We start from the raw sequence: 18,117 nt of genomic DNA on the forward strand, positions 1-18,117 counted from the left end.
CATAAAACAACTCTCTCGCTCAATCAAAGAGACACCCGATTGTCTCAGAGCCTATCATTTGCAAGGTAAGAGAGTGGTTGACCATGTTTTTTTAAAATTGGTGTTAATGTACTTGTGATCAGGTCGATCAGAACAGAGGTGGCAAGAAAATAGACCTCTGATCAAACGTCCTAATCTTACACCATGAATACTCCACGCATGCAGGTGGGCTAAGCTGAGACTGAAGGGGCATCACTTAGGAGTAGTAGGCAGATTATTCTACAGCATACCCTGACTAGAGCTGCCAATTAGCTGTCCATACTGCATTTCTGTTTGTGGGTCATTTGTACAGAAATATAAGTATCACAATAGTTTAAAACCATTACTAGCCCTCCTCTATTCAGTTTCTCTTTTCGGTTTCTGGATGTGGCACTTTGCACTACTGACAGGTTGATCTCCTGCATATGGAAAATTCATCTCAGATAAAGGAGAGTTTGAAAATTGTTAGGTGGAAAGTTTTTCCCATCAGATTAGGCAGCCAGCACAGACTCCACTATAGAAAACCCAGGAGTGGGAAAGCAGCCAGTTGGCTGAGATCATCAGGACTGTGACTTCATTTTTGACTTTCTCTTTTACAGTTTTAACCTCCACCGATCTCAACTGGCCATAGTTCATCAGTTAATTAGTGGACAGATATTATGGTTTACATTTATGTTTAATCATACTCTACCTCGATCTTTGTGTGTTTTAACAAATCTTGCATTTATATGTATACCAGTTCTGTGTTTAGTAATTAGTAAAATTTATACTTGTATTTTAACTCAGAATTGTTCACAGCGCTCTATGCCTCCATGCAGTGAAGAGCGCTGTACAAAAAATAAGCTGTATTGTGTAATATTTTTAAAAACCATCAAATCCAATGAAATGCTCTTAGGATGCTAAAGCCAATCCAACCGGCACTGGACACAATGGTTTGATGTTTTGATGTTGCTGATTTATAAAACTAGGTGAAACATTCTATTACTTATTTGGGTTGTGCAAGTTTTTATTTATTCATTTATTTTTCTTTGCTATTTAATTCTCTTTTTTACTCCCTGTAAAATACTTTGAGCCATAATATTTGTATGAAAATGTGCTATTATAAAAATATAACACAAAAATGTTCCTCTAACTATTCCTCTTCAGAGCACATAAAGTTCAGTCTTAAGTAAGCAGAGTCCTTTTGTGGATTTCCTTGCCAGTAGTTTCTGAGGAAAAACAAAACTAAAGTGTGGATGTGAGGGTTGGCAAGGAACGTAGAAATGAATCCTTTGCTTGCCTCCGGCCTCTCTTGCGCAACGTTTCCCTTGGAGCCCCTTCACTGAAACAAATGCCACATTAAAGCGTTCAAAAAAACCTTACACGGATGACAAAGGCTCTTTATTTTGTCAGATTCTTCTTTACTTTCTGTCACTGAAAGTCACTATTTCTGAAGCATTTTGGTCACATATTCCACTCCTACAAGGTGAACTCCTTATTTGTCGTGGATGTCTAATCCAATATATGGGGGCAACAGGCTCACCATTAGCCACCATCAGGAGACAAGACATTGTTCAAGTGGCTCCTTGTACATAAGAAAGAGAAAGATGAAGTCAACATGAGACTTAATAGTGAACTGCTCTTACTTCAGTCTAATTCTTAATAAGGTGTAATGGCTTTATTACTTGACAAAACTAGGGAGCTTTGCCCCCTGCTCACTTCGCTCGCCAACCCCGCTGGCCTACGCTACATGCCAGCCACTTCACGTCTCTGCTGCTCACGTATATGGATTTCACTTTCACCAAACAACAAATCTTTTAATTCTCACAGATACGCCTCTTCATTGGGAAGAAACACCACTTTTCCCTAATGGCAACACAAATTAGATGATTTACAAGTCTCCAACTTAAAATTTAAATCCAAACAATATATTCGATCTCTTTTCGCTGTTCCATTATTTCACCGAGTAATAATTTCTATTTGCTTGCGCTAATGCGATCTTTACTATCATTTTTTTTAGAGTTTCAAATTTTTGTACTTCCATTATCTCTAACTTGCTCTGCATGTGTACCCCACCAACATTTCTCAATTCTTCACGACGTTCTACTTTGTCATCTACTCTTTGTCTTTTATTTCCGGCCCCGGGTGTGGTTAAATCTCTTGGCACAAAGTCTCATCTCGCAGGACATGAAAGTATCTCTCTGAAAAAGTCGCATCTCATCTCGTCCCAGGATTTTTTTATTATAATAGAGAGATTGTACACACACACCTAAGCCCCCCAAACTGTACTGGCAGTAAAGGGTTTGGAAAATGAATGAACGGACTGGATCAACAAGAAGTACTTGTGGCATTTAACAACTTCAAGAATAACTAAAGCCCACCCAGGTACCCAGGTTGTCGCAGGAATGATATGATTGGACATGTTGTGGGGAATTAAGTACATTTCAAAAACAGATTGCTTAAATACATCCCACTATTGTGAAACTGTTGATGGTTCTTCCAGCTCTTCCCAGGTATTATTCCTTCCTCTTTGCAAATTTAAATCTGTGAAAGAATCATGTTTAGACTAAATTCTACCACTGAATCAATTGTTTTTTTTAATAAGATATGAGTCAACCACTTGTTCCACCTCTGAACGGTCCCTGGCCCCTCACTTAGGTTCTGTCAAGGCCAAAAGTTTGATGTCAAAAAAGGCAGTTAAGCTGAGGTCATATTAAGCGACTTGTAGTCATGGGGCATGTCAGGCTCTGAGGCTAAGGATCTGTGCTGGTATCCACAAGGTTGTCGGTTCGAATCCCTGTCACTGCCAAAAGAGATCCTACTCTGCTGGGCCCTTGAGCAAGGCCCTTAACCTTCAATTGCTCCAGGGGTGCTGTACAATGGCTGACCCTGCGCTCTGACCACAAGGGGTATGCAAAAACTAACAAATTCCTAATACAAGAAACTGTATAAGGTGAAATAAAGAACAAAAAAAAAAGACTTGCTGACAGCATTTGCTGATCTCATCACTGGACCATGTCAGTTGACTGAAAAAAAAATCACTGGGGGGGTCACATTTAACAACTGGATGCCAACTTTCCTGCACAGTTACGCTCGTGCCAGCCAATAGTGTGCTGCCTAAATATGTTGGCATTATAAGAAGGATTAACAGTATTGGTGAGCTCACCCGCAGACTTGCCCTTACTTTTCCATTCTGGCGTGGTATGTAAAACACAAGACATGAGAGAGACAAACCACTTTTCTGTTTATGAGATCTAAAAGATGCCCGTTCCTTATTCCTCATTGCTGCATTGTATACACTGTGAATGAGCATTCATTAGTTGTCAGTTCTCTTGCACAGAAACCTGCCCTACAACTAACGGCCTTGTCACATTAGATGACTTTTCCAGTAATTTTCACTCATTGCCTTCATTTCCATAATCTTAGCAAGTTGCGGGCAGTGTGCTCCTGATGTTATGTGACATACCCAGCAACTCACAAATGTTTTGTCTCTAGTCATGGGGTGGGCTCTGTACACATGAGAGCTGACAACCAATGAATGCTCATCTGGGAGTGCAATGCATATTAATGCACCTAACAGAATGAGGAACGGACATGGTGTGGACCAAGCTCATCTGTGTGATGTCTCATGTTTTATGTACCACCACAGAATGGACAAAATAAGAAGAACTGCTGAGATTGTGACTAAACAAGTAGCTGAGCACAACTGTGCTAGAAGGACAGTTAATTAGCCATGGCCCAGTTGGATAAACTTGCATGGTCCAGCAACAAGACACGTCCCACCATTATATTATGACATCGGCTTAAAGACAAAATCAAATTTTGTCAATCCATGATCTCTCATAGATTAGTGGGATAGAGTCGCTTGGCATGCCACATTACACAACTGGCTTCAAAGAAGCACATCTCCGGCAGACTCTGACTAGTTAAGGTTAAGTAAATAAAACTGAATAATCACTGGCAAAGTCGCAGAATGTGACATGGCCTTTAAGCAACTTCAAATATATCAAGGGCACAATGGAGGCACAGGTCAAGATGACAAGAAATGGTGAATAGAACATTGCACTAGAAAACCTAAATTGCAATAACTAATTCTGAAGACAATATGGTCGCACTTGGGTGGGGGGCTTGGAGACATAACAAAAAAGTAATGTGAAAGAAAAAGTAAAACATAAGGAGTAGGGAGATGTACCTTTGGGCCAAATTTCTATCAAGTTTGTGGCCTGAAAAACAACAAACCTAACAGCAGACTGAACATTATAAAGGTTTCCCATAGCTTAACCAATAGGAACGTACCGCAATGGAGAAAAAACTTCAAGTTAAGCTTTAACGGATTTAAACATTTCAGGAATCCATCAGCACAACTTATTCAATTTCTTGTATTAGGAATTTGTTAGTTTTCGCATACCCCTTGTGGTCAGAGCGCAGGGTCAGCCATTGTACAGCGCCCCTGGAGCAATTGAAGGATAAGGGCCTTCCTCAAAGGGTCCAGCAGAGTAGGATCTCTTTTGGCAGTGATGGGGATTCGAACTGGCAACCTTCTGGATACCAGCACAGATCCTTAGCCTCACAGCCACCACTCCGCCCCCACCTGACCGCTTGACCACTTTGTAGTGCAGTGCTATGTCAGAATGCAAGTCTGCCAACATGGTAGCTCAAAAGCTAATCACTCCACCCGAAGTGAAGTGTGGCAAACTTATTAGCCCTGATAACAAAAGATTTTCAGCAAAATCGCTCCAGTCAGTTTTTATCCACAGAGGTAATGGTTTTTGCCTTTTTCCTCCCCCATACAATTACAGGAATTACTAGGAGGGCTGATGAAGGAGATTATAAATTCCCTCCACAATACTCTGCCATTACACTCCACATGATGAAATATTCGCCTGCAATGTTTTACTACTAAACCTCACAGCTTTACGTTGGGAATGTTGTATGCTAGACGTTTTTAGTGCGAGTTTCTGCTCATGACTCATCAGTCACTGTTTTTGAGTAAGAAGGATGTTGCAATGCCCGTTTCTCTGCCGCACATTCAGACATTTCTGGTTGGATCTTAAATTACGGACTCCGGTGAGTCAGCATGTGCAGCCTTTTCAAAGTGTCTGCATATCATCTCCGCAGTTCTGCGATCAAATCCCTGCCTGGTTGCTGTCTGAGCAGCCTCTCCTTGTGTCTGTCTGGGTTTTCTGCTTGTAGTTCAGGGGCTTTCTAGGCCGAGTACCTTAAAATGGTCAATTCAGGGTTGTTGCCTGATGTTGCCTGGATTAGCTTTTGTGCTGAAACATGAAATCAATTAAATTTATAGCTTAGGGACATACTAGGCTTGCTGCTAGTGTGTGCAAAATCTGTATACATTTTGCATGTTTATTAAATTAAAAATGCCAAAAACAGTTGCCCCACAGTTGTCTCTTTAGCTGTCCTTCTTCAGTGTTTATAAATTCTAATTTATCAAGGAGGGAGAGCAGCCATGGCGGCCATTGAAGCGCGGGGAGACTGGTCTGCTGCACACAGCATGGGATTGGGTAATGTCAGTTGATGTGGAAAAGCAACTTTGAATACCATCTCACATCACACAGACCACACCGAGACGTGGCCTCTGAACTGATAAGGATGTCGCAAAACAGCTCATCCTGGTCAAGCTTACGGTTCCACAGGAGGAGAGGATGGAGGAGGCCAGAGAGAGGAAGAAGGCAAAATACCAGGAGCTGGGTTAGGGTTGTCAGTGGTGAGGATGAAGAACAAGGTGCTTCCCTGTAGAGGTGGGGTGCAGGGGGTTTGCAGGGCAATCCCTGTGTAAGGCCTACGGAAGCCTTGGCATCATCAGAGCGATCAGGGCAAGGGCCATCAGGAATAACTTGGAGGCTGCAGAGGACAGCCTCCCGCTGGCTCTGGCTGAAGACAGGAGAGCCATGGGGCTGTAGTATGCCACTTGGACACAGGCCGAGGCCTGATCAACCTCACTTGGGTTCCCTGGAAGAGGGTGCATGATACTTTGAAAGACCCAAAACACCCAATGATGCCAGGTTCTATCATGGATGATATGTCCAAGTACATGCGTGAAATGATGTATCATGTAACCACAGTACATGCAGTAAATAATATTCCAACTATCCATCCATTGATCCATCCGACTTCCAAACTCAGCTTTTCAATGATAGTTGAGCTCGAGTCGGTCTTGGCAGCGTTAGGTAACAGACAGCAGCCAAACCGGCACTATAGCAAGGAAATTGAGCTGTACGGCAGAACACCGCGGGAAGCAAAACACGGCAAGAAAGCATTGGCCTCCACACAGGTATGGACTAAAAGCTTGTGACAGCTATACCACCATTCCTCCCAAGCAACACTTTAATAAATAACCAACAAAATACCACAAATCATTTCATCCATGACTTCTGTCTACATTAAAAAGCTGATGCAGGGCTCTATCCGATGTAAAGTTTAATATTGGCGGACGTAAGGCAGTTTTCAAGCAGAATTTCAGTGAAGTTATTAAACATTTTTCCCTTCATCTCCATTTTCTTACGTTTGTTCTCAGAACAGACTTTGACAAAAGTAATTTGTACCTCTGTTTTTAAAGGCAATGCCTGTGCTCGTAACAGTGGCTGACACGCAGTTTGTGCTGCTATTAAAGATTTAGTGCAGCACTGATAATCTAGCCTAGAGTCTATCCAGCGCGGGATCATGGTGGGAAAGAGCCTATCCCAGAATATAAACTAATTCAGTTTGGCACACCTCTCTGCTTTAGAGCCATCAGCCACCAGTGGGGTGCTGAGGTGTCACCCGCTGTACTCGGCTCCCAATCCAGGTAGTTCGCTGTGTGGTAGGTGTGGCAATACGCTATCGGCATGTGCCCCCCACCATCTGCCCATTCATGGCACTGCCTCCTGAATTTTCAGATGCATGTCTCAAATCGGTTATTCATTGATGATGTGCAGCATTATTAGGAGATGAAACTTTTCCATGACAGCGGAAGCAGAAATCAGCTCAAGACAGGAGGACCATCCACTCCAGCATCAGCAGATCACTGTTCATTACTTGTGTTTATGTGATTCGTTGTAATACGGGCAGCACAGGGGGTGCAGTGCTAGCGCTGCTGCCTTATAAATAAAGAGGTTGGTCACCACGTGGAGTTTGCATGTTCTCCTTGTCTCGGTGTGGGTTTCATCCCACAATCCAAAAACATGCAGGTTAGGTGAATTGGCATTGCTAAATGGGTCCTAGTGAGACTGTATGTGTGTTTGGGTGTTTGCCCAGTGATGGGCTGGCACCTAGTCCAGGTTATATGCCTGCCTTGTGTTTAACAGCTTCCATGCGACCCTGCCCTGGATAAGCAGGATTCAAAATGGATGAATATATAGTTTAAACACTCATGTCCTGCAATTTAAAGTCTCCCATCTGTATTCACCTCTAAAAGTCATTATTTTGTATGTGTATGTACAGTAAATCACTAGTTAAGTTTTGCAAAGTAATCATTCCCGCATAACGTCCTGTTTAATACGCCCAAATTGCGCAGACCCCAAACTGTCACTTGGCTAAACGAGATTTTAGCTCGGGAGCTGTCCCCGGTCAGGTCTACCACCCAAAGCGAGGAGATTTACGGCCACTTCCAAGCGTCTGGCTACAATGGTTTCCTCTGTTCTGCAGAAGTGCCCTCTCAAGAGGATCGGCCCAGAACCTCATGCTTTCCGTCTCATTTCGACAGTCTGTTTATTATGTGCCGATCAAAGAGTTCACCACTCCGCCGCTCCCCCCTTTTCTCGCCACATAGAATAACAAGTACTTGAATTTCTTCAGTTGTGCCCCTTAACAGGTAAAGTCGAAATGCCCCCCCGAAAGCCAACGCGACATACAGTATATATGCAAGCCCGGCTCATTTCACTCAGTCCGTACCTGATGTGCCGCCTCCTTCAATTTGTGCTGCGTGTCTCCCATCAGTTCCTCCACTTCACGAAACATGTCGTCCAGAGTGGCTTCGGGATTCGGGCTGATCTCCTGTATCCAGGCTGTGCCTGGGGTCCGTTCGGGGGTGGTGGGTGCCCCAAGGACGGTCCCCAGCAAACAGATCAGTAGAGGCACTATGTAGATCTGCATCGTCGGTGGCAAATCGGACATCACCTCGCTACAAAGACGGCACGACTGCCTTCTGGTGCCTTCCAGCTGCAAGTGAAAAAAAAGCCGGAAAGAGAAAGGAACTTTAACAGTCGAGAAGCCGCCAGCCCTCGCCAGCCAACTGATTGGCAGTCAACTTCGTTATGACGACGGCATTCGCCGCAGAATGTGCGCGTGCTGCTCGACTGCAGCATTCGCCGCGGGCTGGTGGCGACTGTAGGAATTATTGGCAAATTAAAACATATACCAACTTCCAAACCACGATGTTCACTTTCATGATCCACACTATACATTAGCACATGTGACAAAAAGCTGCAGTATAAACAATAGGATTTAAATACATTAAGGCACTACGAAGTTAACACCCCAGCTGTGAAAAAAGTTCAATTTAGCAGGTTAAAGGCTCGTTTTGAGCGGATTACAGCAGGTGCCCGATAGGATTTTAAAATGACTCAAATCAAACCTCTGATGGTTGGCACGGTTGGCACCCAGTTTGTAGTTGCTGTATTAGAACTCCAAAAATACACCCACCCACCCATCCATATCCTCCCAACCCGCTGATCTACGACGGGGTCGTGAGGGCAGTTGGTGCCAATCCCAGCAATCATCGGGCGCAGGGCAGGGACAATCTCTGGACGGGACAGGGTAAAAACACACAACACGTATGTCATTAAACCAGAGCACCACTTAAAAAGTCTTGGGTCAAATATTTTCCCCGATCGGTTTTTGCGGGGATTTTGGAATTAATGAATGGCCAGAAATGGCTGGTTTCGATGAATGATAATCAGTTTCTACTTTGTTTTAACATGTTTTCGTGTACTAATTTTGTATGCTGTAATTTGTAAAAATTTAGACTTGCATTTTACTCGAGATCCTGTACCAGCGCTCTGCGCCTGCACTCGGTGAGGAGTGCTATACAAAAATAAACTGAATTTCAATTTTGCACAGCCTTTCCCGAGTTCTTCTTTTCCTCCCGCATCTCGAAGACTTCCATTTTAGTTAATTGCAGACACACATCTGTTTACATACACTCAACGATGGGCTGGTGCCCCTGTCTAAGACTGGCTCTTCTGTTGCGCCCGATACTGACGACATTGGCTCTGGACCAGATTAAGCGGCTTCGATTATTAATGGACTGTTACTGGACAATTCTTCCTTTTGGGGTAACTTGAAATCCCATAATCCCACGCGCGCACACACCCGACAGTCCAGCCCAGGGAGGCGTCTCGGAACCTACACAATTCTTCGTGTCTCAGAATGGAAAGTGCTCACGACTGAGCTCAGCAAGCCAAGAACTGGACGAATCGACCACGAAAAGGCACACTGGTTTTAAGAACTTGATAGGCCACACATGGGTAATGTGAACTTGGGTGTAATTTAACAATCCAATCATTAACATTTATAATAACTTAGATTTTGGTTTTTTGTTTTTTGCAAAATGGTCTTGTCAAACTACTGAGGGACTGCGGAACTTCAATGAATGCCCATTTTCGATCGGTTCTGGTTTAATACTTGACCAGGGCTTGCCAATTCAACTTTACTATTTTGTGAATCTCTGCGATTAAAAAAAAAGGGGCATTCAAAGGACATCATGCTTTATGGGGTGAGTGGCTGTAAATGCGTAATTTAAACGGGGCTTTGTTGATTTCCCTGCGAAACCACAGATTGAATTTCATGGCTAAACTACCAGGTTCCTTCTGCTCTTACACTCCGCAGCATTAGCGAGGCCAGAAATGAGAAAGCGGGTGGGTTTTGATTAAACTGGTTGGACTTCTGTGCTAATAAGATGTGTGAAGGTGTAGCTGACAGAGCCAACTGCCGTGACGTGACGCATGCATTAATGTCATTAGTTGGTAAAAATTCAAAAGACCTTTCCATTTTAGCACCTCGGTGAACATAAAACATGCAGTGAATTCCTGTTTGGACTTGTCAGATATACACAAAATTAGGTGGCTTTGATTAACTTTAGATGCGCTTCCATGTTCTGTAATAAAAAAAAACAGCAGTGGACTCCATTAACTTATTTGGTGTTACTCAAATCGGTGAAGTTTCATGTCTTAAGCCGCGCTCTTATATAGGGATCACGCTTGGCCATAAATGAGATCAGTCCTAAAAAAGTGTCCTTGTTCAAAGCATCACCAACACCTTGTCTACGGCAACAAGGCGGTGTATCATATTTGGTCTAGAACTACATTTAGATGTTCCCGAATTATTATAATAAATAATACGCCCATCCTAGAATTGTGACTCGTCTGCTTTAGAACTGTCCAACGGCCATTGCTTTATCCCTCAGACATCAGGTCATTAAAATGATGACTGCATCATGCAACACACAACATCATTCTATGAAAGCAGTCTATTTGTACCACTTCACTGGAAAATAATGGTACCTCCCATTTGTTAGGGAGCAAGGAAAATTCATTAACGTAGTTTTTTTTTTAAAGTGGCTCCTCCATTTATGATAAATAACCGGGTGAGCTAACATACAAGGAGGGCATGACACTAGGTAATGTATGTATTTATTGAACTTGCTAGGCATGATAACTTTGGTTATTCAATTCCGCTACCATTGAGATTGTGTATTTATATATCATAGTACAAGTAATGTTGCCAGGATGAGGGAATCCCCCATTATTAGGGGGAAATCAAGGCCACGGGCTGATCTTGATATAGACCTTTAGAGGCCCTAAAAACTTAAAAAGATTTTGGTGCCCCCATATACATGAGTTACACTCACTCTTTGTGGACGACTGAACAGGACAGCAGACATGACCAAGACAAGAAGGATCATGTGAGCCTCGGTGGAGCGTGTAGCAGTTACCAGATTCCAATGTTGTTGTAATATATATCATTAACCTCTATTATTAGTGTATTATTATTTTGAGTATTCTACAGTACAGTATATGAGGATTTGAGTATTGTATATATTGTGATGGATGGCTGGGACCATTACCTGGCTAGGATGTTAACCGGGTGGAAGGACTGAGGGACACAGCACGGTCGGGACATTATCTCCCAACACCTCCTAACCCGGTTGCTGCACGGATCCCCACAGGGAGTTGTAGTTTGGAGCAGCTCTGCTGGTTCCAAGGGAGCTTCAGGTACAGCTGAACCCTTTGTGGCACCACTTCTGTCACACCTGGAAGTGCTGCCAAAATGAGGTCACGGAACACCTGGACCACTTCTGTGTGCGCTATAAAAGGAGCCGCCTCACTCCAGTCAAACAGCCAGAGTCAGGAGGAGGTGTGGACACAGAAACAGAGAGGGAAAGAGACAAAGAAGACGGAAGGACTGTACTTGTTTGTATTTTTGGTGTTTTGTAAAAAAAAAGCGCATGCCCACTTAAAATGAAGGCATACTGACTGATAAGACTGGGCTCTGTGTCTGTTGTGTCCGGGGTTTGGGGTGCTGTATGCCCCTTGGTGGTCCACAATATATACAGATGTATTTTATTCATTAATGTGGGAGCCCCTTTTTGTGGAATCTGGCTCAGCTGCACCATATGGTCCATGGTAAATCCAGCCATGGAAAATTTCTGTGGTGCTCTCCTTCCTTTGATACGCTAAACACGTGCTAATTTTGCTTAATGTTTAATCCAGCTCTGTCCATGGGGTAAAATGGGGGGAGTTTCTACAGTAGAAGTATATGGGGAGAAAAATATACCATAGGTGGATGTCTTAAATATGATGTATTTTTTATGAGAGGTACCATCCTATACCTTCTACATTTCTCCACTGATGAAACCGTCACCCAATAACAAGCCACTGAACAGTCACCTGCCATTCCTCTGCTCACTCATCTCAATGCTCGTGTATAATTTAGTCAGTGGTCCGAGTGGTCTGGGATGGATGGGCCTTCTGACAGTGGCTTGCTTACCCCCCCAGACCCTGAATCCACCCTGTTCATTTTTTAAACTTTATTATTACCAAGAGTCAGAGTTCCAGCTAAGCACAAACGCAGATCTAGGGCTGGTATTAGCTTTCAGGGCTTCGTGATGTTGTCGGCTTTGCTTTGCAAGATTAGAATGGAGTCTTTTCAATATAACTCACTACAAGAATTGTCATTTGTAATGACAACTCCCAAAGCATTAAAATACAGGCAGAAATCCAGCAGTAAATAGAGTAATTATTTAAATGATTATCTTTCAATTACAAGCCAATTTTTTTTTTCAGCAGAAAACTATATTTTGGGATAAACACTATTTTTGAGTGGTTGCTTTTAAAATGAAAATACTCCAGTCATGTTGGAGCAGAGAACACACTGCCTTTACATGTTTAGAGGGGAGTTTACTTGTCATGAGAGATACGCAGTACATTCATTCGTCTTTAAAGTCATTAAGGAATACACCCGCTAAGCTTTCAACATTAGTGTGATTGTTTAAGTCAAATATTTTAACCGGTTTTGAATAACAGAAGGTGCCCATCATTTGCTAATATCCCTCAATTAGTAAAAAACAATCGCCTGTTTCATCAGAATAATTGAAAATATTTCACTCCAACTGTATCCAGAGTTATTTCACTAGCCAGCTTTGGCAACGTCATTTACTTGTACGAGTGGCAACACCTTCTATTAAAATAGGACAGTGTTCTGTTTTTTGAAAAATTAAACATTGAAATTACTCAACAATACTTAGGATTTAATGTGCTAAGTTTTTTCAGAAATTGGGGATTGGCTTGCCGATGTGAGGTGGCGTGGCGGCTCTGAGGCTAGGGATCTGCGCCAACAATCAGAAGGTTGCCAGTTCAAATCCTGACTCCACTTCATTGGGCCCTTGAGCACCTTAACCTACAACTGCTCCATCCTGGCTATGATGTTAACCTGCATCCAGTCCTGCAAACAGGTCCTCCAACTTGCAGGGAAAACCTGGAGGTTGATGGCAGGATTGGCACTCCAGTCACCGTAAAAAAAAAAAAAACCTCACACCATGCCAGTGTGGTGCTGAGGTGTCACCCGTTCTGAGGTGGCTGGTCGTGTGGTGGGTGCAATAATGCGCTTTATCAGTGTGCACAAACCCAACCTCTCTCTCACTCTCTCGGTGATGTGGACATTTTAAGTGTAGAAATAGGATAAATACCGTCGTCTAGATTAAAATAAAAAATACTGTATGTACAGTTAAAAATAAATTGTTTTAATCAACAATTATTTAATTATGCCCAATATACATTCATTCAAAAAACTGAAATATTGGGGCTGTTTTAAGTTTCTTTAACTTAAAATAATGAGGTTTTCTGATAGTATGCATCTGGATCTAGTTACATTGACTTAAATCTGTTAGCTGTCATGGTAAAACAAGTTATGTTGAAACAATAAAATCAGATCATCATCTTTCAACCTCAATGTCTCAGGTACTGTTGTTATTACTGTACTCACTAATGTTATGTTAATCTTACTTAGAATTATTACTTTTCTAATTCTCAAAACATGGTATTCCCACTTTCCCTATACACATTCAAATTAAATTAATTTAATTTAAAATAGTCAAGTTTTACATACATATCTATCCCATATTTGCATAAAATGTGAAATTTTGCATAAAGAACCGCACCCTTTGTGATAACACAAATTAAGAGAACCTCATACTTTTGTATACTTGGAAAGAAAGTTAAAGACTTAATAAATTATTTTTTTTCCCCAAATGCCACAGGTTTTGTAGGGTTGAGGAAGCAGATTTATGAGAATTTATTTGATACAAGTGCCCACCCAACATCAGAAAAGCATTTTTTTTCCTCTGTTTCCAAAACAGAAATTTAATTAAGGTTAAGATTGCATGACAGATGCAAGTCAAGTCAAGTTAGGGAGCATGCACTGGTACAATGCATTGCTGCACCCACTACACAACGAAACAACTCAGGATCCCAGTTGGCAACCCTCCAGGCAGACACACAGTCCAGTCCCACCCTCTGGAAGTGACCCTCTATCTGCCGCAGCCAGGTGTTACGTGGGCGACCCCTTGGCCTGGTCCAGCCACTCAGTTCCCCAACAAGGAGGATCTTACGAGCTGGATCACCCTCGGGGAAACACACCAAAGGGCCGTAGTGTCGTAACTGATATTCCCTCACAATGCAGGTAATGTGCCTCATTCGGGACTCCATGAGCAACCGCTCATTTGACACAAAGTCAAACCAACAGTACCCAAGGATTTTCCAGAGAGACACAGTACCAAAGGAGTCCAGTCTTTGTCTCAGGTCACTGGATAGTGCCCATGTCTCACAACCATATAGCAAGACAGGAAGCACCAGGACTCTAAAGACTTGGACCTTCATCCTTTTGCATAGATATCAGGAGCGCCACACACCCCTTTGCAGTGACCTCATGACCCCCCCATGCTCTCCCAATCCGCCTACTGACTTCACAGGAAGAATCACCAGACACATGAATGTCACTGCCAAGGTCAACACTTTCTCCACAAACAGACACACTAATGATGGCTGTGCCCAAAAGGTCACTAAAGGCCTGGGTCTTGGTTTTTATCCAGGACACTCGCAAGCCCAGACACTCAAACTCCTCGCTCAATCTCTTGAGCACCCCGATCAGAGCCTCCATTGACTCCACGAAGATCACAGCATTGTGAGCAAAGTCAAGATCCGTGAATCTTTCTTCACCAACAGATGCCCCACAGCTGCTGGACCCCTCGACCTTGCTCAACACCCAGTCCATACAAGCATTGAACAGAGTAGGAGCAGAACACACCCCTGACAAACCCCAGAATCAACTGGGAAAAACATAGAGGTTCTGCCTCAACTCTGCACAGCACTCAGAGTACCAGTGTACAGGCCAACCATGATATCCAGTAACCTCGAGGGGATCCTGCAAACCCTCAGGATGTCCCACATTGCAGCTCAATCAATTGAGTCGAATGCTTTAAGAAAATCGACAAAGGCTGCAAAGAAACTTGCCGATGTTCGTATTTGCGCTCCATGAGTACCCTCAGTGCCAGGATGTGGTCGATGGTAGACTTCTTAGGCGTAAAACCAGACTGTTCCGGTCGCTGGTATGTGAGCAAGTGATCACAGATCCTATTGAGGACGAGCCTACCAAGGACCTTACCCAGCACTGAGAGCAGTGTTATCCCTGTGAAGTTGCTGCAATCCAGGTGATCACGCTTCCATTTCCAGATAGGGACAAGTCCCATTTTCTGGTCTCCAAAATGGAAGCAAAGATTGCTTGAAATGCCAGGAGGACAGCCTTACCACCAACTTGGAGAAGTTCACCCCGGATACCACAGATCCCTGTAGCCTTTCCCCTTCCCGAGCTGGTTCACCACCTGTGCAATCTCAGTGAGATTGGGTGGTTCACAGCCAATCGGAGGATCAGCCTCAAGAACTGTGGACCCAGAGATATCCAACATCCTAGCCAGAGGACCAGCTTTGAACAACTGCTCAAAGTTTCCAGCTCAGCGTGTCACAACTGACTGCGACTCTCCGAGGAACAGATTTAGATGTGCACAATGCCTTGATTCCTCAGTAAGCAGGACGTGGGTCACCACTATATGATTTATGTTTTACTTGCATACTTCGAAACTCGGTTTTATGTATTTATTTTCCCTCTCTTTAAGCTCTAACGGTAAAATATCTCACATCTATGATTTCTAGCTGTCTATAGTTAGACTGGGAACCCTTACTTAACCTCGCTGTATCTCGGCGCGATTGTTCTGAACCCATGCAGCAAGAAAGAAAAATTAAAAAATAAATATACTGTATACAACAGTAGGATAGATCTGTCAACTCCAGCCAATGACACCTCAGTAACGGACTAAGTATTTTTAGGAAATGGATGAGCTTACTGAGTGCTTTATCACACAGATCTTTGAAAAATTACATACAGTATGTAGCAAACTACTTCTTTGTACCCGTGGTTCCTGTGCCCTTTCCGTGGCTTAATTTGGAGAAGACGTCCGCCTTACTGCTTTCCGTTCTGTCGGTCCATTTTAAGGAGTAAATCATAAGAACTTTATAAGGTTGACAGAAGGCGACTAAATCCCCGACTATGAAGAGTGGGCGCTCTTTAGACCTCGAAAGAAAACCTCAGCCCTCTGGAGGACAGCGCACCGATTTACTCCGAAGCTTCAAAAAGCTGGAGTGTCCGGCGATTTAAGACAAGAGTTCCGCTTTGGGAATGGACGACGGGCTCCTGCAGCTTTAAGTTGGCTCGGTTAAGTGCGCGTGGGCATCTCGTGCAAAATGTGACCCTCGCTTTAGCCGTTTAACCAACTAGACAGGTAGGTCTCTGCGGCTTGGCAGCAGATTATCAAAATTTTAAAAAACTGTGATTAGTTACAAGTTTTAAATACCTTTTTGTTAGATTGTACACAATTTCTTGATGTACGTTCTGGATATGGTCACATTTATTCCGCGAAACAAAGAATACATGACATACATTAAAGGTCAATGCCTGGCTCTTAGAATTCACTACAACGCTTTGCAGTCCACAAAGTTAGGACTGTAGTCACAGTAAGCAGCATGACCATCCACAGGACCCGTGCACATGAAACTGACCCCAGCGTCTTTTAAACCACGTTTTCAATCGAACACGGAACAAGTGAGCCTCATGAATAATTCACGACAAGTAGAATCTCACGATAAACCTAGTGAGTATTTTCAGTGGATAAGCACGAAGTTACACCTTACATGCAATTAAAGTTTAGAATCACGTATCGTCCTAAAAGGTTTCAAAACGTTTGAAGTTCTGGGATTGAAGCAGGAGTCCACATGCAAAATCCACAGACACACACGACGAGGATTTACAGAAAATGCGTGGATTACCGGTTTCACTGGTCTTTTCAGAGGCAGCACCCGGAGCAGTTGCAGGCGAGCAGGGCGGGGATCACGATACACAAGTAGACTTGACAGCCAAGCGGATCTGGGCAGCCCGACGCCTTTTTAAAGCAAATTAACAATGCAAATCTTGTTTGGCATTGTGGGATTTTTTTTGTGTGTTTAAATGGCATCAGAACAGAGAGGACCCGGAGTGTCCCTCCCATCCGTCAAAACGATCATCTGACAACCGTGCGGCGGTGTGGTCCGTTGTTTTACTTATGTTCATAGTTGGTTTTATGCGCGATTTAATCTGACAGGATAAAATCATAAACTCACCAATATAAAACAATGCGTTGAGTTTTCGAAGCTTTTTCACTTTGCGAGTGCTGTTAATGGATCAAGGAACTATTTTAAAAGCATTTAACACGACTGTGTCACCGTACGGTTCGTCTTTTAACATTTTACAGGAGCGATGGCGTTATGACTGAACAAGGCAAATAACTTGGCGCTGCTGCCTTTCACATTTAGTGATCCAAGTTTGAAGACTGGATGAGGCTCGCTTGTTTACGTGGATTTTCTTGTCACATCCCAAACGAGGTGCAGTTTAGTTAAACTGTCCCAATGTGGGTGTGTGTAGTCCAAGCGTCCATACTGAATGAAACGAACAGTTGGGCTGACCACGCCCCCTAGTGTTGAGTGTACTGTACTAGGACTTTTAATTACTTCAGCAGTGTTATTTTTCTTTTTCGTTTTAAGTCAGTTTTCTTTTTCTAAAGTGCCACACAATTAAACAATGAACCTTGCACAATCTCGGAAATACGAAATATTACATAAGAATAAAAGATAAGGCCAACAACTCCCAAGGCACAAGCTGGTGTAGTCGTTCCTGCTCCTGTTATTGTCCCTTCCTATATTTTGGAGTTCCTATCCCACTACATTCCAAGTCATAGCTTTAGATCGTCTAACAGTACCCTGCTTATAATTCCAAGAGCCAAGCTTAAAAAGTGACGGTGAGGCGACATTTTGCTGTTAGGCAACAAAAATTGGGAATACTTAACCAATAGAGATACGCCAGGCGAATACCGTGAAATATTTAAAAATGATAAAAACTTTAAATGTGTCATTTTCATAGCTACATTTTAGTTGTACTATGAACAGACTTTATAGGCATAAAATTCTCATTTATTCTCTGCTGTCTTTATTTGCATTTAATTGATTTTATTAAAATCAAACAACATGCCATACAAACAAGTCAGGT

At 42.9% G+C, this 18,117-nt stretch overlaps 1 protein-coding gene across 1 annotated transcript in view; it reads right to left on the bottom strand.

The window, feature by feature from the left end:
- Positions 1–16,967, bottom strand: part of LOC120526768 (dickkopf-related protein 3-like) — a 107,950-nt gene extending 90,983 nt beyond the window's left edge. The window contains exons 1-2 of the mRNA XM_039749920.1: positions 16,866–16,967; positions 7,885–8,151 (exon numbers count right to left, since the gene is read on the bottom strand). Of these exons, the coding sequence (XP_039605854.1) occupies positions 7,885–8,106 (222 nt within the window). The 5' untranslated portion in view covers positions 8,107–8,151; positions 16,866–16,967. The remainder of the gene's footprint in view (positions 1–7,884; positions 8,152–16,865) is intronic.
- Between the last annotated feature and the right edge of the window lie 1,150 nt (positions 16,968–18,117).

Source organism: Polypterus senegalus, chromosome 1 (genome assembly GCF_016835505.1).
Source record: "Polypterus senegalus isolate Bchr_013 chromosome 1, ASM1683550v1, whole genome shotgun sequence".
Classification (NCBI taxonomy): domain Eukaryota; kingdom Metazoa; phylum Chordata; class Cladistia; order Polypteriformes; family Polypteridae; genus Polypterus; species Polypterus senegalus.